This window comes from Numenius arquata, chromosome 16 (genome assembly GCF_964106895.1).
Source record: "Numenius arquata chromosome 16, bNumArq3.hap1.1, whole genome shotgun sequence".
NCBI lineage: Eukaryota > Metazoa > Chordata > Aves > Charadriiformes > Scolopacidae > Numenius > Numenius arquata.
In genome coordinates this window covers 4,713,234-4,736,393 of record NC_133591.1, presented here as the reverse complement: position 1 = coordinate 4,736,393, position 23,160 = coordinate 4,713,234, and the positions used below count along the sequence as shown (strand labels likewise).

At 45.1% G+C, this 23,160-nt stretch overlaps 1 protein-coding gene across 1 annotated transcript in view; it reads left to right on the top strand.

Annotated features, from left to right (window-relative positions):
- Positions 1–23,160, top strand: part of SETD1B (SET domain containing 1B, histone lysine methyltransferase) — a 48,693-nt gene that overhangs the window by 5,689 nt on the left and 19,844 nt on the right. The window contains exon 6 of the mRNA XM_074159539.1: positions 2,250–3,425. Coding sequence (XP_074015640.1) covers positions 2,250–3,425 — 1,176 coding nt within the window. The remainder of the gene's footprint in view (positions 1–2,249; positions 3,426–23,160) is intronic.

Sequence of the window (23,160 nt, the reverse complement as noted above, 5' to 3'; positions counted from 1 at the left end):
ATCAATTTTCCAGAATCTTAATTAGTCACTGGAATCAGTTGTTGGTAAAAGCAGTGGACAGAATTCCAGAGGGCTTACAGGGGTCCCTCAATATTTAGGGTGAGATTCTCTAAATGGCTTTGTACAGTTACCTACTCCCCTGCAAACCCCACTGGGATGAGGGGATAAGGGGGAAGTGAAGCCTGTTTGTATGAAGGCGTCAGCCCCCTTGGTTTGGCTAAATGTACTTTGACTCCTGATTGTGGCTTAGGAACCCACTTTAGGACATCAAATTTGAAAGTGATTTGGCAGAGGTTTTATGTTTTTCTTCTCTCTACTTCTCTGCACTCTTATGACTTCTTAAAATACCATAATTTCATTAATTCTGTGGTCAGATGTTTTCAGGACAGGTAAGAGCTGTACATTGAAAATCCCATTGATCTGAAAAAATACAATTCTCCTCCCGCCAACTACCCCAGCAGCAACAAGGCAAAACCCCAGTATCCTCTTAACAAAATCATAAAGAGGCTGATTCTTCCTCACCTCTCAGCAAGGTGTTTTTAAAGGCAGAAGGGAGGCAAGTAATGATTTTGCTGGGAATCTGCTGTGAGCAGGGCCTGACTTTTCATTTCTGCTGGTTACACCACATCTTGAGTAAAAATGGACAGATTTGCTCATAGTCCTTTTTCAGGGTTACCAGTAAAACACTTAATTGATGGTATCCCCGAAAGCAGTCCCTGCTGTAATTATCTTTAAAGTTGTTTCTCAAGATATTGTGTTCGTGTATTATATTATCCTGAATTGAATTTTTTTTTTTCCCAGTTACCACCAAAGTTGTTGCTTTATGGGTAACTTTAACTGTTTGCATAATGTTCTTGCTGCTAGAATCTGCCAACAAGCTTGTTCACTGTTGTAGTTTATTAAAACACTCCTGACACTTGCTTTCCCCCCTCATGCAGAACAGTGAAGACCTTACAGTTCTGCGAGCCACAATCCCTACTTCCAGGCCGTATCTAAACCACACTGAAAAACAATCCGTATCACATCTACACCAAAGGTGCATGAGATGTGGATTTTAGCAGGAGGCACTTGACTGGCTCCTGACCCCTTCTGTGGGTTGTAGAACAGTTGAGGAAGAAACTTTCCTGATGTCTATGTGGTCATGGTCTCTAGGGGTCACACCAAGAGCAAGTCCACACCCTTGAGTGGGTGAGATGTGTGTGAGCATAGCAGGCAGGTGAGAGCTCAGCTTGTGTTGGATGGTGCTGGCATGTTACAAGGAGATCGTTTTAAGGGTCGCTCTACTTCCCTGTGCTTGGCAGAGGAGCAGCCAGCCTGTAGTCTCACCAGTTCGCTATCCCGGTGTGCTTTTGGGGAGTTTGAGCTCAGTCCTGCCTCTTTTGCTATCAGGAGGATTCTCACTGAGCTCTTGCTTTGCATTATGGCAAATTGATTCTGGCGCTGAAGATGAGCATGGCACTGTTATGACTCAGCAGAGTCTGAGTTGGAGCAGGGCTGCTCCTAGAACCCCTCTGAATGTGCCTGTGAAGTGAGTTGTAGAGCAATTACTTGGCTGCTCGGTAGGCTTGTAGGGTTTCAGTTTCAAATGCCATAATCAGTAGTGCTGAGCATTTGTCTTTGGGAAGGGGTTTAAAATGTGTTTTTAGCAGTTGAGAACTTCTGGTCTTTTACACCTGTAGCCTTCTCCCTTCTTACAGATGAACGTTTGGTAGAGAGGGTGGTGGGTTGGCTCAGTTGGACCAATGTGAAGCCCTGCAGCATAGGTTTGGTTGTAGGCTGGCAGTTTGCCGATTTGTATGTTTTGATTTGTTCACAAAAAAAAGAGAAATTGATCATTTCATTTCTCAGAATTTTCTTAATTATCTCTCCTATTTGGAATTTAGACAAGCCTTACATAACTGAGAGAAATTGAAACTCTTTCAGCTAAAAGTATTGTGCAAGTCTTGTGTTCACCTGATGCTCTGGGTGTAGTTTGTAGGGACTACTGTTGTATCTGCTTTCTTCTTCCTCCTTTTATAGACAAGTTCCCCTTTGCTTGCCTTTTTCTTTTAAATCAAAGGGAACTGTTAATCATGGATAGTAGTTTGTGTTTTCAGGAATGCTGTAACCTCATTTGTTTTTTTCTTTTTTTTTTTCCCCTGGAAATCAGTGCAAACTCCTGGATACTCAACTCTGAAAGGCAAATGGATTAGACAAATATCTTTTTAAAAGTGTGTGTTTAGGTGCTTTTCTCTCTTCTGTTTTTACAGTTGACGGATTCCCTGAAGCGCCTGAAAGACAGTAACCTTTCTTCTGCGGGATCATCTGTTACCCCAAACAGTAGCACGCCGTTTTCCCATGACACAGCCTATTCCAGCTGTCGGCAAGACACCCCAAACTCATACAGCCAATTTACCCCACAGTCCCAAGGAACACCTCACACCCCACGGTTAGGGACGCCCTTTTCCCAGGATTCCACCTATTCTAGTCGTCAGACAACGCCCGTGTACCATTTTGGGCAGGACAGCGGGTACAAACCTAGGAGACACGAAACAAAATTTACAGATGCCTACAACCGTCGACCAGGACATCACTATGTTCATAACTCAGCAGGTGTTTTCCGAGGGACGGAGCATCAGTTCAGTACGTACAAATCCCATCAGCAGGAGCCAGTTCAGTTCTCTCACACTCCTCCCCTGAGCCACTCTAGTTCTTCGAGCTACAAATCTGCCTTCTCTCCCTATCAAGCACCAGCTGTGTTTCCCCAGTCTGATGAGCAGCAGTTTCCCCAAACTTCCAGGGAAACAGAGTACCGAAGACCTGCGCCACCTCCCACCGAGATGGTTGTGGAAAGCAGCGCTCCCACTAACATTGATTTTGTCCCGGTGAAGGAGAAACAGGAGGAGCCTCCGCCCTTGCCCGATTCAAACTCTGCTCCTGAACCAAGCACAGCATCTTTCTCTCAAACTCCAGAGAGAAGCGAAACCCCTGGCACCCCCACCATGGAGTCAGAAATGCAGCATAACAGTTTAGACTCAAGGATTGAGATGCTCTTAAAAGAGCAGAGAACAAAGTTACCCTTTCTTAATGAGCATGACTCGGATAACGAGATCCGAATGGAAGGTAGCCCTATTTCCTCTTCTTCTTCCCAGCTCTCTCCCATCCCAATGTACGGTTCGAACTCTCAGCCCAGTTACAGAGGTCAGACACCTTCCTCGCGCCCTTCCAGCACAGGTTTGGAGGACATTAGCCCAACGCCATTACCTGACTCTGACGATGATGAACCCATCCCTGGGACGGCTTCTCTGGGTCAGAATTCCCGGGGGACGTCGGAGGCCAGCATGACTCCCATCGATCAGCTGAGCAGGACCTCCAAAATTGAGACCTCAGAGGCTAAAGAAATGGTGCCTGGTGATCAGACTCCAACGTCAGAAAAAATGGACGAGGTAAGTGAGCTGAAACTGAGTTACGAAGCTCCATGTCTATCCCCAGAGCTGGACAGGGCAGGCAGTTGCTCTTTTCTTTTAGTGCCATTAGAACGTAGGATTTCTGGTGGCTTTTTCTTTTACTCAGGGCAGCTGGAAATGAGCTGGATGTAACACAAAGTGATGGTCTTAATCAACTTGCCAGTCTCCAGCTTTCCTTGTTTCTAATAGCAGCCTGATGCAATTTATAGCTTCAGGAGAGCTCAAGGACTGCATGAGCCGCAGAAGTTTGTCCAGTGCTCATACTGTGTGAATGTCCGGAGTGTCAACAGACACTTAAGCCACTAGAAGAGTTAATCGAGCACTTTCTGCCATTGCCTTCGTCCCTGAGCGTGGGTGTGTATGTATGCACACACTTGCTTAACGGGGCTTTCATGTTACACCGAAGTATTGAATGTATACTTTGTTTGATAGCTCTCCAGCTATTTATGCCATCTGGTTTGAACGGGAGACAGTTGCTGGGTTTTAATACTCGCTTTGCTTAGTTGAAAGGGGGAGGTAGTTGGCTTGTGGGGGATGTGCTCCACTGAGTCTTCCAATAATAGAGCGGAGCTTGCTGCCTCTGCTGGGGCATTTGTGGCTGAAGGGACAGTCAGAGCTTAACGGTGTGGAATGGTGCCAGCAGACAGAGAAATTACGTTGCATGGTATGTCTGTTCGGGAGGTCTGTTGCAACAAATGTGAGTATCGCTGCAGCGGACGTGTCAGTCCTATTCTGCTGTGTCAAGGAACGGTCAAAATACAGATCTTTGCAAATGCCAGACCCTTTTTCCTCAGTGTTTATAATAGCCGTGCAAGCAAATGAAACTGCTGTCCCTGGTGTGCAAGAACTCTGCAGTAAGGGGACCTCAACCATCCAAGAGCGCTGGTCTTGTGTAAATGTCCCGAGTGTGGTAGATCAATTTAATTTACTCACGGAAGTTTGCTGGGGTTAAGCTGGCAGAATGAATTTCCCTCCAGTGGTCTTCAGTTGTGAGGTTTTCACCTGAGAAGTGGCTGCATTTCAGGAGAGGAGGAGCTGCTCCTGTTAGATACAGGCTTTACAGAGTGCGTAACTGGAAGAGAACTGCAGCAATAACATAGTGCAGGTCTCAGTGCTAAATAGGAAAAAAAAAATGTAACCGTACTGGATATTTTGTTTTTTCTACATGCCTTTCCAAACCTGCTTGTCCTTGATGTTGCCAGTTTAGCCTTTGAAACAATTCAGCTGCTTGAGATCTCATTCATCATCTAGGCTGGCCCAGGCTCCCCTCTTGGGAGGCAAGTCCCTGGCCGGTGGGACCTGATGATGTATTAATTAGGAATGGAGTTTCGATTCCTTGAGCTCAGTCTGGCAGGCTTAGGAGGGGATACTCTTAGTTTTTCTAAAAAATGAGGAAGGCATCCCTCATCTCCTTGCCATTCTGGGATTGTATCTGCTGTTCTTAGTCTTGTGCAAGTGGGTTGCAGCCAATTCTGAGCATGTTTAGAAAGATGGATGAATGCCAGCATGGTATGTGGGGTCAGGCACTTTCTGTCGCTGAGATCAGCATTGGGGGACTGGCTGGGATGTTATATTTGTAGGTTGCGATATGGGGCAGTGGCGTGCTGACGTTGAAGCCCATGTTAAGTCTTTGTCTCCCCTTAATGAGATGCTGGTGTCAGAAGTTCACGTCAATGGTTCTGTGATACAAAATGATATAAATGCCTCCATCCTCTGCAGAAGTCAGGAAGGTGGTAGCAGGGTCTCCGTGCAGGTCATTGCTGCCTTAATTGTCTCCCCCCCAATAAAAAAAAGTTTGATGTTTGTTGTTGGAGCTGTTTATTCAACCCTCCTCCTGGTTACAAATCACACTAAGCTATTCTGGCATGTTTGAAAAGTTGCCTGTGCCTTTCATTGCTCCTTCTGATGCCTAAAAAATGATCTCCATGTGTTTTTGCTTCCTTCCTCTGCCCTTCTCCCCCCCCAGTTTTTTGCTTTAGAAAAAGGCTCTCCTGGCTTCCCTCTCTTTTGCTGAAGGAGTGGAGCTGAGCAGTGACTTAACATAGGCTGAAATTTGAGCTGCAGCTTTCCAACTGAGTTTGAGAGGGGCATTGAGTCTGTCTGAGGGCTGGAAAGCTGAACCTCCAGCTTCAGCCTATTGTGATACCACTATTCAACTTTCAGTTCTTCAGAGAATCCTCCAGCAAAACAGAGGGAAGGCAGATCCGAATATTTTAGTGACTGTGTGGCATGGGGAGCAGAGCAGAAATGATATATTGGTGTAGGGAGGGCTCATTAAGTATCATAAGGAAGCAATAAAGGGCAGAAAGTTTGAACTTGTTATTTACTTTATATTTTGCTCTTTAAGGGTTGGAGCAGCCACAGGCCTGCTGTCTTTGGGCGGGTGCTGTAGCTGGGAAAATCTCAGGATTCATAAGGATGCCAGTCAAGTTACAGGGAATTTTTTCCTGAGACAGTAGGTGCTTTTCAAAGACCTACTCCTGTTTCCCATGAAAACAAGCACGATTTTTTTTCAATGATTGCTAATACGGTAACATTTGTCCTGTAGGTGAAGCGCTGTCAAATCGTCAGGCAAGTTAACCACCTCAGACTTGCCATAAGTAGAGGAGGTACAGCCAAGCCCCAGCAATTGCTCTGATTTATCATGCAAGACCCTGGAGTTTGATTTCAAGATCCGGTATGATACTCCTAAGCCAGAGCTTGGCAGGGAGTTTGGGTGTGGGAGAGGAAGGGCCATGCATCTGTCTGCAACACCTAACTCCGACTAATCTCAGAGCAGTGATTATGGTCTGCAGAGAAAGTCCTGCTAAGCTTAGCTGAGGGACAAGCGCTGAGAGGTGGAACAGAGTGGGATGTGGGCAGTACGAGGTAAGAGGAGAAAAGGGATCCTTTACAAACAGCACAACCTGCCAGCCAGGAAGACAAGGCAGAGAGGGCTTTTTCAAGAAACTAGAAGATGGCAAGGAAAGAAAACAGCCAAACTGCATTGTTACAGTAGGAAAATTTTTGAGGGTAGCAATGTACAAACTTTCCTTCCGATGTTCTGAGAGATAACAAGGAAAGAGTTGTAATAATTTCTTTTTCACAGGATCTTTGCTGTTTCAGAAGTACAAAGGTTAAGTAAGTACAGTTTGACGTTTTGACATCCCATTTGAGCCAGGTCTTGTTTTTGCTTGGCTTGTTACAGGAAGAGGCCCTGCCTGTGTGTGTGCTGGAGAGGATGACAAGGTTATAACAAGTCACTTTGTTATATATTGATGATGCCTTTCATGTTTCAGCTTATGAACCTATTAGCTTGTGTGCATGGCCAGCGTGTAATAGGAAGAGCGTATGATTGACAATGGTATTTTTCCAGATTTATAAGTACAAAAGTACTTTTTAGTTGAGGAAGCAACAGACTTCTGTCTTCCTGGTAGTTTGGCTAAGCACCTATTTACTGTGGTGGGAGGGGTGCCTTAAAAGTGCCAAAGATAATCACAAAAATAAAGATCCTGAAACACGAATTAGGTGAGAGCAGTTCTCTTGCTGCTTGCTGTGAATTTTAGCAAATGGTTTGGGGAGCAAAGTTGGAAGTCACACAGTGCACAGCAGACCCCAAAGGCCATTACGGTCACCAGCACCTCTCAGCATCTCCCTCGGCTGCTTTGAATGTTGTTAATACTATGCTGGATGCTGAGGTGCCTCTTACAGGACAGCACACTGTCATCCCTTTGCGTGTGCAGCAGATCCTTTTGCAGTTGCTCAGGCAGAATTTCTGAGCTGTGCTTACACATAGATGAGGTGGGTCAGGCTCAGCCCTACAGGGAGCTCTGCTGAAGTCCCTGAGGTTACATCTGGGCTGAATTTGCACTTCTCATTGAAGTATCTTTGGGTTCTTGTGTGGTCGCAGCCAGAACTGGAAGAAATTTATGTTGAAGTGTCACATTGTCCCTCTGGAGCCGTAGCGGGATGTGATGACATTCTTCTCAAGACACTACATCGTGTCTTGCGCTGCTCCATGCTGCTGCATCCCCATCTAGACTAGGCTGTGCTTCAGTAGCTGGTGAATGATTCCCCTTTCCTACAGAACCAAGTTCTACCTTCAGTTGTCATGAGCGCCTGTGAGAAAAAGCAGTGCCCTGATGCTGTCCAGGCAGGAGAGGAGCTGCAGAGAGTTCCTCTGCCAGCAGAACCTGCAGCAGTTGCCCCAGGAGCAGCCGGTGCCCCGTGGAGCTGTGCTCTGCAGGAGTGCGTCCATCTCTGCAGGCGGAAGGATCCTCTCTCCTCCTGTCCCCTGCTCCCATCCGCGGGTTGTGCGGGGTCGGAAGCAGCACTCTGTTACTGGGACAGTGACAGTGGGTTAGATGGAGCCTCCTAAAGATGAACCCAAATGTGCTTTACTAAGGGATGTTTCTGGGCTGGAGAGCGCAGAAGTGATTTATTCAAGGTAAACGCACATTAAAGTTGAGAAGGTAGAGTCTTAAGAGCCAGGAAATCTGATACCTTGGTTTCCACAGTAACTGTGCAAGAGCCCTTATGCCCATAAGTAGCTGTTATATATGTATAATATATATGGGTACACCTGGGATCCAATTTACAGCTAGAGTGGGATTCATCATTTCTGGAGGGAGATGGGGGGAGTAGATGTGTGGAATGGTTGTTCTGAATGTATTTTTTTTAATTGAAGAAGGGAGAAAAACCTGAGAACTGTGATTTATGCCCAGTCTCATAAACACTTTTTCAAATTTTCCTGCCTCCTGAGCTCTTGTGAATGTGATCATGCCTGACAGAACTGGTTCCTAATGGAAACTCAAAAAATAGGTATATGTTATGACCATGAATTTCCAGAAATGCAGCCAGCCAATGCCCAGACAGCAAAGATTTGGATGACTGCTGTGGTTTTACATGTGAATTACGCCAGCCTTGCTAAACCTGTGAAATTAAAATGAGAGCAAGCTGCTTAAACTGTGGGTTCAGTTCTGCCCTTCTTGACCCAGGCACAGCGGCAGCAAGAAGCCACAGAGACTTCAGGGGATCTTGTGCTGTTTAAGCTTGTTCAGAAAAGAAAGGCAGCACACAAATCCCTCAAAAGGTGATTAAATGTGACACTACACTGGACCCTTTTGAGAGCTGAGATCTGTTCAGCTTCTGCATCCAGAGGAGCGAGCATCCTGGGGCAGGACTGCAGCCCTGCATCCTCCTGGGGATACTCGGGGCAAAGGGTCAGTTCCCATATAACCTGGCCAAGGTAAGGATGTCCTGGCTCCTGAAGTAGAGAAAATGCAGACTATTGTTATCTTACATGTTTTTCAGAGCTGATACTGGAAGACCACAGGCAGGGACTGTTTCCTTGTACATCTGTTTAATTTCCCACATGACAACTGCTGCTCCTACAAAAATTTATACAAAGTAGAGAAGCCTGTTTGTGTTTGCTAAGTTGTATTTCACTTTTGACTTTTTGTATTTGGCTCCTATTTAGTTCTTAGAGTGCTCACGAGGCTGGGGGTTAGCAGAGCAGAAGGCTTGACCAGCTAATTGTGTTTAATATAGGAAACAGTGAGAGGTAACAAGTGCAGTGTCAATTTTTACAGTCGCTTTTTTAGAGCAGAATTGCATAGGATTCACCTGGTGTTCCTGCTGATGCAAGCCCTCATACATGTATGCTCATGGGGGGAAAAAACCTAAACGGAAAAATATTTGGCTGTTTATGGTTTGGGTTTTTTGGATACCTAACAACTTCAGTGGAATGAGAGAACATGCCTCTTGTTGGTGACAGAGCTAGAAACGGTGAAATGCTCTGGAGTGTAACTGAAAAATAGAAAGCAGGCTGTGGTTGGGAGGCTGAGTGGTTCTTTCACTCTCTCATATCGGGCCAAGACTTTGAGGCTTTTGCATTTTGCATACCTAATAGAAATGACATTGCCATCCCTGTTTATAAATCACTGTTGCTGATTATACTCTTGCCACTACCTCAGTTCATTCTCTGTTTTGCCACCAGTGACTTTCTGTAAATTTTCAGTTCCTGGTGGATTGGGTATGTATAATTGAACTGCTTGTTAATATGTAGAGCACTGCTTAATTTGTGTTTATGTAATCTATAGATGCTTTGCTGCGCTGGAAACTTAGATCCAAATTAGAATGTTTAACCATAGTGTATAACTTATAGTGGAATAATTTTTGCAGTCTGAGCTCTGCCGACCATTTACAGTTAGAGAGCCCTTGGCATCTTCCTTTTGCTGCTTACAGAGTTCTTTCTATTCTTTTCAACACTCAGGTTTCAGCAGTGACGATATTGAATGTTCAGATGTCATAAATGCAGCTGTGAGGCCTCACACTGAAAGTGACACATTTTCCTCGCAGTTTCTCCAACCCATTATCATTCTGGTTGCATTTCGCATCTGATGGTTGTGAAAAGTGACCAAGGGAATGCGGACAAGTCAGTGGATGGCAGCGTGTGTTGCAACATGCAGTGACACTGAGAAAATGTGCCAGTGTGTTAGGTAATCAGTAGAAATATTGAGAAAATAATTGCTGTTAACATATTGTGCTGGCAGCCACCAGAAGAGCACTAATTTCTGGGTCTGATTTTGAAGAAGATGGAGCAGCCGCTGTGTTCTATATGTGTCTGTGTCTGACACAGAGCTCTTAACAGACGAGCGCTTATTCAAATTTCTGCTGGCTGTTGCCTTTCCTGGAGTCCTCTAAATAGATACAGTTCATCAGTAGAACTTTTTTTTTCCGTATGCATCAATTTTGAGTCCCTCAAGCCACCCCCCTTCTATTAATTTTAATTTTCAGTTTGGGGTACTTGTTTGTACCTAGTGAAGATGGGGCAAAACTCAAAACGAAACCCCTGAGTTCGTTAACTCGGTGCGTCACATACCTGCCCGTGAGGGCTCCTTTGACCCAGGCATCTTACTGCTGTCTCAGGCTTTATCGTGAAAGTGCAGTGCTTGCTTTTGTAAATGCTCATTCATCACAAGAAAAAGGTTGCTCAAATTTTTCAGCTCCTACAACCAAAGTATTAAAAAAAAAATTTTTTTTAAAAACTCATTTAAAATGTGTTTTATTTGCTTTGTGCTAAAATGAAGCCGGTGGCTGCTTTCACAAGGTTCCAGTGGTGCAGACAGGCCTGATGATGTCAAGATGCATATAAAATAGCAAGAGAGCAAATTGGGGTTTCTAATTTCTCCCCAGGTTGGAGTAAGTTCACTCCTCCAGGCATTGCAAAAGTGTTGCTTCAGGAGCAGTTTGAGTAAAGGAAGTTGTTCGTGGCTTGAGCTTCGGCAATCGCTCTTTGCATAGAGGGCAGTGTGAGTGCTGCACAGGCACGGCGCGGGGAGGAAGCGAAACTGCTCCTTGAACTCGAAGCTGGCAGCAGTTCTTATGGTTTGGAGGTTTGGTTGCAAAAGGGTCAGACAGCTGTAGCAGAACTTCCAATTTTCACTTGTTGGGACTTGAGTGTTTCGACTTAGGCGCTTCTTAGTGGATTTTTGCATTTGCTGGCTGCTCTGAACATGTGTTTTGTGGCGTGTGTATTTATGTAGAGTTGATAACTGTGTCCTAAGTGCAATTTATCACACACCTTTGACCAGCTCACCTGTGTTTTGCCCAATATTTCTTTCTGCATAAGTCAGGGAGTCATATGACTCTCTCCAATAAGGCAGGGAGATCTTTAGGAAAAATGCTCAGAGTGTGGTGAAGAGAAGCAGAGATGGTCTCATCAGGGTCCAGTCCTTCCCCTTTTCTTTTTCTCTCTCCTTTCTTCCTTTCCTGTACCTTCAGGCATTCAAGGTGGGATGTCCTCAGGCTCACCGCTGCCCAAATTCCCTGTATCAGGGAGCACAATGGCATGGAACCTTAGGAAGAAGAGGGCTGAGGATGGTGCAGGTTGGTGGTGTGAAGGAAGGACCAGGTTTTGTTTTTCCTGGGGTTGAAACAGCCCTTTGCTGTCCTGGTCAAGGAATCGGATCTCTGCTGCTTTTGTGGATAGTGAGGAGCAAGAGACACTTTCTTATATCCATCTTTTTTCCAAGAAGAGCTGTGTTTCACAGTGAGCAGTATATTTTTGTGCTGATGTCCAAGTGGTGTGTGCTCCTCCCGCTGTGCATGATTTACGTGTATTGCACACATCGGGGAGACTTTCCCTCTGGAGCCTGGGGTTGGATTGCTGAAGTACGTGGCTTCTTTCCAGGTTTCCCATCTCCCAAGGGAGCTTGTTATTTCTGATGCCTTGTGTGTCCCAGACAAAACAAAAAAATACATATTTCTGGTGATACGGTAGAAGCTGGTTTAATGTTGGTGCATAGCTCTGGGGACAGTTTCCCACTCCAGTCCCTGTTGCTAAGCCGTTGCCAAATGTGGCGTTTTGGTCAGCAGATGTGGCTGGGAGTTTCCAGTGTAGATAATTGAAATACTGTCTTTGAAGGTTGCGGATAAATGTGAGCAACTGTTATCATGGTGCTACAAGCATTTTGCTATTGTCCAGGAAAAAAATTACTTGGAAAAGATGAAAATCCTTAGTACTGCATAAAATTATTCAAATTACAGTAAAACATTAAAGGGCAATCTCCTGGTTGAATATATGCCATGGAGACGTGTGCGAAAGGATGCATTTTGACAAGGGAATCTCAATGAATTTATTTGCTTTTTAACACAATGTCAGGTGGGATGTATCTCCCAAATTACATCGGAAGAGTGGTAGCAGCAGATGGTTTTGCAAACCTGAGGTGTATTCCAGGTCAGCGAGAAGCAAGCAGGAAGGTGGTGTAGGTTTGGTGGCGAAGGGTAGCCTGGCCCCAGCGGAGCCCTGATGGAGGATGGAGACCTGATGCTGGGGTTGCTTTTAAATTCCCCGGGAGCTGGTATCATGCAAGGAGCACCCAGCCTGGCTGCAAGACACCAGAAGGAAGCTGTGATCCCTGCTGGGTTGGATGCTCAGACTTCAGCTTGAGGAAATCTTTTTGTCTTGGCTCATTTCTGGGATGTGTGTGCTACAAAAGGGCTATGGCACAAGGCTGCAGTCAGGGGAGTGCCTTTTGGCGTGGCTGCACACAGCTGGCTGTGTATCGCTGTATGTAACTTCAAACTAATAAACCAATCTAATGGGAAAGCTGCTTTAAGAAATAAAAATAAGATTGAGAGTGTTTTGGATAAGACTGCAAAGTATGGGCTGTAGAGATACTGTACTGCCATGTGCTTCTGTAGGGCTTTGCACTCATCTTGACCGTTTTAGCAAAGCTCTTTAAAGCAAGTATTAAGGAAGTGAGTAAAATAAGCATCACCAACATGGGGAGGCCTGAAAGAGCCTGAGGACTGGGGTGGTCAGTCTGAGGAGCAGAGCATGGGTCGCCTGGCACTGGCTATATGTGTGCAGCCCTTCCTCTTGAGCGGTCACCTGTGATAGAGCTTGATTATGGCTTTGCTGCAAGAGAGAACAGAAAGAGACTTTGGACTAAGTCATGGGTAAGCAAGGAAAAGGCACGTCTTTACCTTTCCTTGGTTGCTTGTGTTGTTGGGGGTTATTTCTTCTAGGTTACTGAAAGACCTTCGGTAGGAGGTCAGAGCGGTTTCTGCCATGAAAAAAACCCAGCAGCAGCAGGGCTGTATGTGGTGGTGCTCCCTTGGGGTCCCTCTGCTAATTGTGACCAGCAGATTAGGATGTGATCTTGTTCAGTAGTTGCTGGTGGACCTGTCTTCCACAAACACCTCATCTGTTTTTAAACCCATCTGCACTTCTGAGTGTTTGCAGTATCCTGTGGCAATGAGGTGCACAGCTGAATTTTGCTCTAGGTGAAAAGTGTTTCCATGTGTTTGTTTTAAACCTCCTGCTTGCTAATTAGGGGACAGGTGGGGAAATCAGCATACTTTACCTCTTGTCTCTTTTTTGAATATTTTATGCCTGCACAAATGGCAGTGGGAATGCAGCCCAGCTGTGGGGTATTTCCACTCTGGTAATTTAGAACAGTTGCAGTTACACAATTTATTTTGCATATAGTGGGGATAGTTTAATAGCAAAAGTTTGGTATCTTCTAGAAGACCATGAGAAATATCATGTCCTGCACAGAGATTGTTTTTGTTAAAGGATCAGTCAACGGTTGGCAGCCACAAGGGTTATGTTTCCATCACCGAGAAAGGGTGGTATGGGGAAAAAGTTGCCTTTCCCTCACTGAGCAGGTTTTGGAGAGGGACAACTTGAAGGTATTTCTGTCTCGATATTGCTTTAGGTTTTGTCTCAGAATGAGGAAGGTTTTTAATGTTTTGTTATGTACTTAAGGTGGTGGGCTTGATTCTCTCCTCTCTGCCTGCACTTAGTTAAATCAGAGTACAGGAAGAGAAGGAAAATCTAAGCAGGAAATAAGGCAGTGAAAAATTCAAGATGCCTTCAGAGAGAAGAGAAATGTTACCAAAGGGGAAACTGTTTCTTGCTGGCCTCACCCTTACTTTTAAGGAAGAACATCTCTACTCAGCCTCTTTAGCTGCTTGAAATAAGCTGCTTGGAGAGAAGCGTCTCTTGTGGTCTAGCTGGGTTTTAACGCATCTACGGCACTTTGCTGGGAAGGACTTGTTAGCTTGTGTGGCAACGCTCAGAAAATGAGTGGAGCCTGCTGAACTCATTAGGGTGCCAGTCATCATTTGTGGTCACTGCTGCAAAGGGCTCACAGCCTGGCCACACTGAATTAGAAGTTTTTGTCTCGTGAGCCTCTCGTTCCTCAGGGTGATTCTCTGCTGCTCTGTCCCCGCAGGCCTGGAGCACTTACACCACCTGCAGTGGGGGCTTCACCCAAAGTGGTTAAATGCTTTTTGTCAAGATCAGATGGACTGGCTGAACTGTCTCGTCTGCAGCAGTTTTGTTGGGAATTTCAGAAACAGAGCAGATTGTCCTGTTTGTCCTATCTTGGGATGGTGATATTGGCTGTCTCCAGAACAGAAGGCCACAAGTTTTCTTATTTGAAACCGTACTGTGTTGCTACTGTGACTGCAGTCAAGATAATAACAAGGTCCTAAAGACCTTATTAACAGTATGTTCCCTCTTTCATACTTTCTTATTTCTTCTTAAATAGTTGGTACTGGGATAGAAGAGAGCTGCTGGGAGGAGATCAGTGCTAAGTCTGCGTGACCTCCCAGGTCAGCAGTGGGCAGCTCACGAAATCTCAGCAAAAGTGTTCAGGAAAAAGAAAGGTTTACATAAAAATCAAGACTTTTAAGTCTTTCCCCTTGCTTATTCCATGCTTTTTGGAGAGTAAAAGCTATACTTGTTTGGAAAGGACTGTTCTGAGCTACCTCCATCAGCTGTGGGCTACAGGCTTCTGCGTTTTCTTGCAAGTGCCAAAAACAGTTGGGCCTCTTTACTTCCCAGCCTCATGGACAGATCAGGGCTGCACCCTAGAAATTCAGGACAAGAATAGCTCAACTTTTGGAGAAGAGAGGGAGAAGCCAAGCTCATCATTTGTATGCCTCTTGAGAAGGAAGGCAAGTGTTTGAACTGCTGCCTCAGGATATACTAATGGCACCTGGGTCTGAGAGTAGACGGCAGCGAGCAGAAGAGCATTAAAAGATCATACTGATGAATGATCTAACAAAAGCCCTTCTTTTTTTTTTTTCTTTTGTCCATTGCCCTTCGAGGCCTTGATTCCTTCATTTCTGCTCTCCCTTCTGAGGAGACTCAATATTGGGCAGGTTGTATTGTGGATGTCCAGATCTTGCAAAGGAAACTGCAGTTGCCACTAACGCTGGAAAGGCAGAGCGCACTGCACAGAGCACTGAAAATGCTGCTGTAACAATAATAGCTACGTGATTTCAGATACTCGAGGGTATAGTAGTAGTACGTAAAAGGGGAAGAATATCAAATTGGCCTAGTTGTGCTGATTAGAACTTGTTTAAGTACAGTATGTGTACAACCTATTCTTCAATAAGCTGATATCAGCTGGGAAGCTAGACTGTTTTCTAAGCTTATCTGCCTGTTGGTAGCAAGATCTGAATTCATGGTCCCATTTGACCTAAGGTTTAAGTATGAGGGTAAGCTCAGGGGATGGCATGTGAGCTCCTGCCTGGCACTGAACTGTAAGGTATCTGTGTACTTTGCAAACTCAGTTATTGCACTTTGTTGGCTTTTTTTTAACTTATAGGTGGACTCTGATCTAATGTTGCCAGTTCCCTTCTTTATCTTTGATTGTGAAGTACCTTCTGCTCTCTAGAAAAGTGGGTGCGTTTCTGCACACCAGTATGAAGAACAAAACAGAACATTTCAGGATCATTGGGGAAATGAGTTCTCCATATACTGTGGGATTCCTCCTAAATTCCTTGCTTTTCTTTGCATATTTAGAGAGGGAGATGCTGCCTCAAATTCCGCATCTTTTGTATGTGGACAAACCTTAGAATAAAACCTACTGATAATAGCTGAGAAGGCAGAAAATGACAGGGAAACCTTTTGCATGCTTACTGCCACCTTTCTCTTTTTCAGAGACACCGTTTAGTTTCTCTGTTGGATTTGGCTGGTTTGTTCCCAGGACTCTGCATCACTGAACCTGGTGTCTGAAAAGGGCTTTACCTGGGTAAAGCCAGTCTGGCTGTATGAAAGTCTTTGGGAGAAGCAGAGAACATTCCCTGACTAATTTATCTGTAGGGGGTATTTTCTTGCCACTCTACCATCCTTTTATGCATGACTTAGCTTCCCAGCCGACTAAAGCCTTTGAAGTTAGATTGCAAATAGCTCTTCAGCTATCCCTTCCCCCCCATCTAAAATAGGGAAACCAGAACAACCATTGCTGTGGGAAGAGCCTGCCTTGTTACATGGCTCCCCAATGTTAACACCCCTCTCTTTTTTCCTCCTTCCTTTTCTCTACCTCCTCCTCCCCCCCCTAAAGAAATCTTTTTTTCCCGTTAATAAGATCTACTTAAGACTTGAGGGAAAAGGCCATGGTTCCATGTGATGGTAAATCCAATTTTAGGGTGTTTCATATATGATGAAGAACACTATGGCCGCATGACTCAGCCCCTGAATTGGCACACATTCGCCCTGCCAGTTCGGATTTGTTCACATAATGCAGAAGGGGCGACTGTCCAGGCAAGTTTCACATTGGGGCATGCATGGGCTACCCAGGCATCCCTGATCTTGGGCTGGGGGCCAGTGACTCCTTATCTCTCATATTCTCACTGTATTTCGTGATCTGGCCAGTTGTATGGTTGTATTTGTCTTGGCTCAAATCTGTGCAGTCAGGGGGTCTGAAAGCTTCCAGTCTCAGTGTTGATGAATGTGGACCAAAAGGATGTTACATTAGCTTGCACTCTTCCTAGGGCTGTCCCTTCAGATGCTGAAGAGTCTCTTGTGCATGCTGGAAGCCCAGGGGCAATGTCTGGCTTTTCCAAATGTCCCTTCTTGGGATCGCAGCCATCATAGAAGAGAAGAAACTCCTACTCAAACTTTCTAATTTATATTGAATGTGACGTTCATGGTATGAAATAACCCTGTTGGCCAGCTTGGGTGCCTGAGTCTCTCACCTCCTCATCCCCGCACCTGGCTAACTCGAAAACCAAGACCTTGAAACCCACATACCGTAGCTGGCTATAAAGTAAATATTTTCACAAATGCAGACACAAGAGTCTTCTGAAATTGCAGTTTTCCCAAGCATTAGGAGAGACCTTACTGAAAAGTAAAATTACTGAAAGAGAAATTAATCCTGTGTTGCTCAAACCAGAACACTTGCCAAGAGAAGGGATTTTTGAAAGTACTGAATGCTGGTTGAGTCTTCTCCCCTTGGGATCACATTTCTCAAGTTGTCTTGTTTTTGGATCAGTGAAGATCTGGTTACCTCAGACCACTAATCGCACTGCATTTGCTTCCCATCTCCATCCTCTTTGCTTCATATAGAGTTTTCTATCCTTCCCTGGGTCCCTTGCTAAATAAAAGAAGTTTTTAACCTCATGGAGATGCTTAGAGGCTGCTTAAGTGGGTGTTTCTTACTCCAGGATCCATCTCAACTTTTGGAAAGAAGAATCCATACGTTTTTTCGTATAGCCATGGGAGCTTCTATGTACAGTCAAGTAAAAATAGCCTGAACCCCTCCTGCTCAATTGTTGCACTTATTTTCTCCTGGTTTGGGGGTTTTTTTTGGTGGGCCTTTCATGCCCCTTGTCACATTGGGGGCTTTGTTTTGGGTAGTACTGATTTAAGCTACTGCTCCGTTCCTTTCCTTGGAGACATTGATGTTATTCCACTGTCCAGTGTGGAGAAGGCAGAAGATAATCCCCTCTGGAGTCTGAAATGGTCCCTCAAAGTGTGGAGACCCATCTCAAATGCTCAATGTGTATGAGAGCCTTCAGGAAACTGGTGGTGCAGATTTGCATGAGTCTGGGATACTGTCTTTGACAGTTCTGCCCATTGTAAAGGAGTCATTTTAGCTCATTTTGTCATCTTAATTCACTAGATTTTCTAATGATGGCATGGACCATTGGGCAGCCTTCCAGCTCTCCCTCTGTCCTTAGAACACAAGTCAATTTACTTATATTTCTAGTGCCAGGAAACATTGAAAGTGAGTGAAGAGACCTTTTCCCCTTGTAAGCATTAGCTCCAAGTGCTTCCCCCATTTGAGAGTCCTTCCTGCCATCCACTGAAAGCCCAGGTGAGCTGCTTCCTCACATGCTTCCAAATCCCAACTTGTGGCATCTCCCCATGTGCAGGACAGTCTAATTAGGGACCAGCACCTGAGGCAGAACATTACGAGACACAAACAAGCACCATAGTGGCTTTTTCTCACCCCTGTCCCCCTGTTCTGGGACTGACGGGGACTTCTGGGGAATTCTCCCTCTATCCTTCTGTGGTTTCAGGTATCATCTTAAAGTTCCCTCTTGGCATTAGAAGAAGAAAAGAAAGCGGCATAAGTTAGGCTGGTGTTTACAGTGCTGTTTGTTTACAATGAGCAAGCACTCGAATATTATTGTCACTTGTTTTACTTGTTGCGCAGCCCTGTAGGTGTGGGGAGGATTGTCCGTGCCAAAGAAGCACTGCAAATAAGTACCAGACCAAAACACAAGTTGAGCCAAGACAGTGTATGTGTCAGGTAGGATATTGTCATGTCGTAGAGCTTGAATTCTGTTTTTCAAATAGTGAGGGATACTTTAGCAATTGATAATAAAGAAACCAAAATACCCAAGTAACGTGTCTCATTCTGCAAGAAATCCCTGCTTCATTACAGCCTTTTTGGTGCCCCTTTTTGTGGGACACAGCAGAGAGACCATTACCCTGATCTGTCTGTGTTCTGCTCTGCTTTGTTTCCAACCATTGCCTGTGAGTTAGATTTGCAAAGTGCTGTATAAATACATAGTTATATAAAAATCTTGCAGTCTTCTGTTCTTGAGATAGAAATACATGTTGCTGAAGATATTTATAATCGCTAATCCATAATGTGTTAATCTTTCCATTTGTCTGTTCCTGAGCTGGGCATTTTATTATGGTGCAAATACACCTGAAAGCTGCCTTTGTCCCAATTAAAACCTGCCGTGATTGTAATCGTGCTCTGTGACAGCAGCAGGAGGATGGGTGCTCTCTTAGCTGCCCAAAGGAGGTTGAAAGATGTGACTAACCAACCCAGGGCGTCCGGGGAGGAGGCAGTAAACAACCTTCAGCATAGATCCAGGCTGCAGTGGTGGTGTTCTGACCGAGGAGAGCCACCACGGGCGCTGGTGGTGGCACAGTTATCTGAACAGGCTTGAAAGCTCACCCAGGAAGGTGAAGGCAGCTGTTTGCTGTGTGTTTTTTGCTGCTGTAGCTAAACGGCTGGCAAACCACCTTGAGTAGCTCTGCCCTCCCATGCACCACTGATACCAAGTACCACCCTCGTGTGTGTTGTTTCAGAGGGAGAGCTATAATTATAGTTAGCGAAGTAAAAATATTTGTACGTATTGTAAATACGGTGCTGAGTCTCTCTTGTTCACGCCTGACACCATGAGGTGTGAATGCTTAGCATGATCCCTCTGCCATGTCATCGTGCCCGAGTGTTGTACTCCCAGTAAGCAAAGAGGGCAGTTTGGAGGCACGGCACCTCTTGATGTGCTTTGCCAAGAACGTGTGCAACCTGCAGGTCTTCTCTAGCTAAAAGCAGATTAAAAATGAACAAAGCAATACTCTCTGAAGCCCTTGCTAGGCTTCCGTATGTAGATTTTGGACAGCAAGAGGTATTTCACTCTGTTAGCAAAGTGAATGGTGGAGTTCTCTGGGCCAAATCCGAATGGGCTTGTATTTTTTTAAAGGAGTTTTTCATTGAAAATGTGCCTTTGAGGAAGGACCTGAGATGCTGGTTTGAATCCTCAGGCTTCCTTTTTGTTCTAGATGGTGGTGTAAGAAACGTGGCAGTTTTGAAATGTCTTGTTCTCTTTAATGTGTTCTGCCGAAAGAGTCTGGGAAGAGAGATTTGTGTGTTAGAGAACATGGGCTGTTTTCATCCTGGGATCACAGCATATTGCATTAGGGCCCTTTCCAAACGCAGAGCGTGGGCAGTGAGGAGCACGGTGTGAGGCTGGCGCAAGGAGGCAGCCGGAGACGGGGAATAGGAAGTCTGAGGGACCTGGAGTCTATTCTTGACTCCGTCAGCAACTTGTTGTGTGACCCGGTTTGGTCACTTGTCTCACTTCCTCACCTCTGAAGGTTCTTCTCTCCCTACTTTTTTCATAAGGCTAAAGGGTGAGACTTGCTTGTGAATTTTTACATCCTTGGGTGGACTTAGTCCAAAACCAAGTGATGACCGTTTGACCAGGTTATGAAAACTTTTTGTCCAAGAGCCGCTTCTGATTTTAGTTCTAGCTTTATTGAAAAGCTGCTGCTTAACATTTTAAATGGCAAAACTTTTCAGTATTTAAATGCAGAGGTTTTGAAGTTTTACGGCTTAAAGACTGAATTTTTTGTTCTGTTTGGTTTCTGTGAGTGCAAGTTGCAGCAGGCTTAAGGGTTTGCTACTTCTTGCAAGCATGGGATGCTTCATTTCATTAAAGCTAATGACCTTGCATCGTGCTGAGTGCCATTGATCCTGCATTTCGTTATTTTGATGCACCAGAGACCAGGCAGGCTACGTCAGAGTAGTTGCTACTTTCACTGATGTAAGTTCCCTACCTCAAACATAAGTTACTTGGTACCCAGCAGAATATTTAAATGAAGTTAACTCTGAGTTGATGGTATTCAAAATGCATTCTGAAATGTTGAGTAAATTCTTTATCAGATGGCCTTTTTAAAAAGAAATGAAAGCACGTGAAGTTCTCTGCCTGTAGGAAAGGTACCGAACAGCACGTACGGTGAAGCTCCCAATCTCTGCTGCAGTGTCAGTGCTCCTCCGGGGCGGGGAGAGAACAACCTCTTCACATTTGGAAACTGCCAGTTCTACATGCAAATATTAGGATGTAGTTTCTTTTTTTTCTGCAGGTATGAACATTTGCTTGCTAAATGTTGAGTATTGTTCTGAGATAAGACAGATATCCTGCATTCAGTGGCTCTCCACCCTGTCACTATTCAGGCTGATCCAGGAGTGAGATCTCGGGATATTCCATCCACTTAACTCAAGAGGCTCTGCCTGTGCTAAAACTCACTGTACCAATGTTAAAGGTGGCAGTTCGCATTTTGGGTGAACAATGAACGAGGCCATTTATAACCAGTGATGCTGATGTGAATCTCTCCCAACAAATCTGCATCATTAAAACACCTTCGGAAAAATGTGTCATGCGTATAATTAAATACCTGTTTTGCTAACTCTTAATTAATGTAAAGTAAAGATGGCAGTACAAATTAATTTAGTTGGAAATGGCTTTTCTCTCAGTGGGCTGAAGGGAGGTTTTCGGGAGGCATTGTACCAGATGCCCTCAGAAATGTGCAGGTGAGCTCCAGGACTGATTGACACAATTTTTTGACAGTGATGGCCGTGAGATCCTCATAGCAGTACGTATGCCGCATATCAGCTCAATTTTTTCCCCCTGTGAGAGAAAAGAGGGAGGCCAGCTACAAGGTAATTTCTTTGGGAGGACAGTGTAGCTACTTTTTAGCTCTACCCTGGCAGGTATTTGGTAGCAGCCACAGTGAGTCCAAGTTCAGACAGGTGAATGAAAAGAAACCCATATAACGAAAGATCTTTCCATGTCTTCCCTTGTTTTTTCCTTCTGTACTTTGATTTCTCTCACTCGGTGCCCATGTTTTTCCCCCTTAGATACAACTTTCCTGTAACTGCTCATCTGTTTTAAATATTCATTCCTCTTAACTTTGTTTAAAGAGACTTCCTTGTAGATGATTTTCTTCTGGTTTGACCTCTTTCCTAACCTTCTGTATTCTCCCCCCCCCCCCCCCCCTTTTTGATCATCATCTTCCTGCCGCTTAATCTTTTTCTCTTTCCCTTTCCATCTTGCTTGGGATAAAATCGGAGCACAGACTGTGTTCACTGTGCGAGTGCAGGTGAGTTGTCAGCCCAACATTGTAGGAAGCAGGGAATCTGTTGTTCCTTCCTCCAGAGCCATCTGAGCACCAGAAGAATTAAAAAAAAAAGTAATCTTTCAGTCTTCCAAAAATGCTAGTTATTGCTTTAGCAGTTCTAATTTCAGCTTAAGTAAAAATAAATGCATGTATGAATGAAGAAAGCTGCTGTGCACTACAACATGGAGCCTGGCTAGTCCTGCCACCTCTCTGCAATTTCAGGATCAGCTTTTTCTATCTGATATTTCCTTCAAGAGAGAAAACGAACCTTATTTATCAGGCAGGATTCTTTGGTACTGACACTGAGGAAAGGGCTGGTGTGGATGGGAATGGGCTGTAGGTGATGGGCAGGAGCACGTGGGTCTGCTATGGCAAGACTGGCTGAGATGGGCTGCTCTGGGCCGGTGGTGCTCCAGGAGGGGAGGATGTGTTGGTCAGGCGGGTACTTTGGGACTGGTGGTGTGTGCTCAGCAGAGACCAATCTTGAATGGTGACTCAGACTAGTGTTGGGTGGCACTGGGGGGTGTGGGATCCTGCAGAGGGACTGGGGACCAGGAGAATTTGTGTCTTGGGGACACAGGAGCTCCCCGTGGCACTGCCTGGTGCTAGTGTTCCACTGGGGCTTTGTGGGGTGACTTTCCTTTATACCCTATCAGATGAAATGAATGTGAATACGAAGCTGATTTTGGCCTGTCTTTGGTAGCCTGAACACTCCTGGCTTCCTATCCAACACTGACCTTTAGCATCATCCAGCTTTTGCAATTGGAACCAGTGCTTTTAACAGTGCCTTTTGTGTTCGTTTACTGAAAAACGGAGTCTGTCACAGGAAACTTGTTTACACCTGCCACAGTCGTCATCTTTGCTCTTCCTTTGTCCCTTTCACTGGAGCTGTGGTCCTTGAAACTGTAGAATGTCCTTTCATTCCCCAGCATCCTCGGCGTGGGACGTGACTGCAATAGAGCAGCTGGGGAGAGGATGCAGGGTATGAGACCCACTTAGAAATGTTAGCCAGATGCAGACCGCTCAAGGAGGAGATGATACAATTTGGCTCTGGAAAGACTCAAGTGCAATGAGTTATTATTTCTGCTTCTCCTTTTTGAGCTGTTCATTTTAGAGTTTACAAAAGAGCCCTCGGAGTCTCTCCCTGCACATATAAATGCACTAAACCAACTCAGCAACTACAGGAGCGTCCCCTCTCCGTTATCGTTAGCATGGGGTCGATAGCACTCGCTGCAGGGTTTGTCAGGCTCGTGCTTTCCACCCTTCTGTGGGAGTAAATGGAGGTCTCCT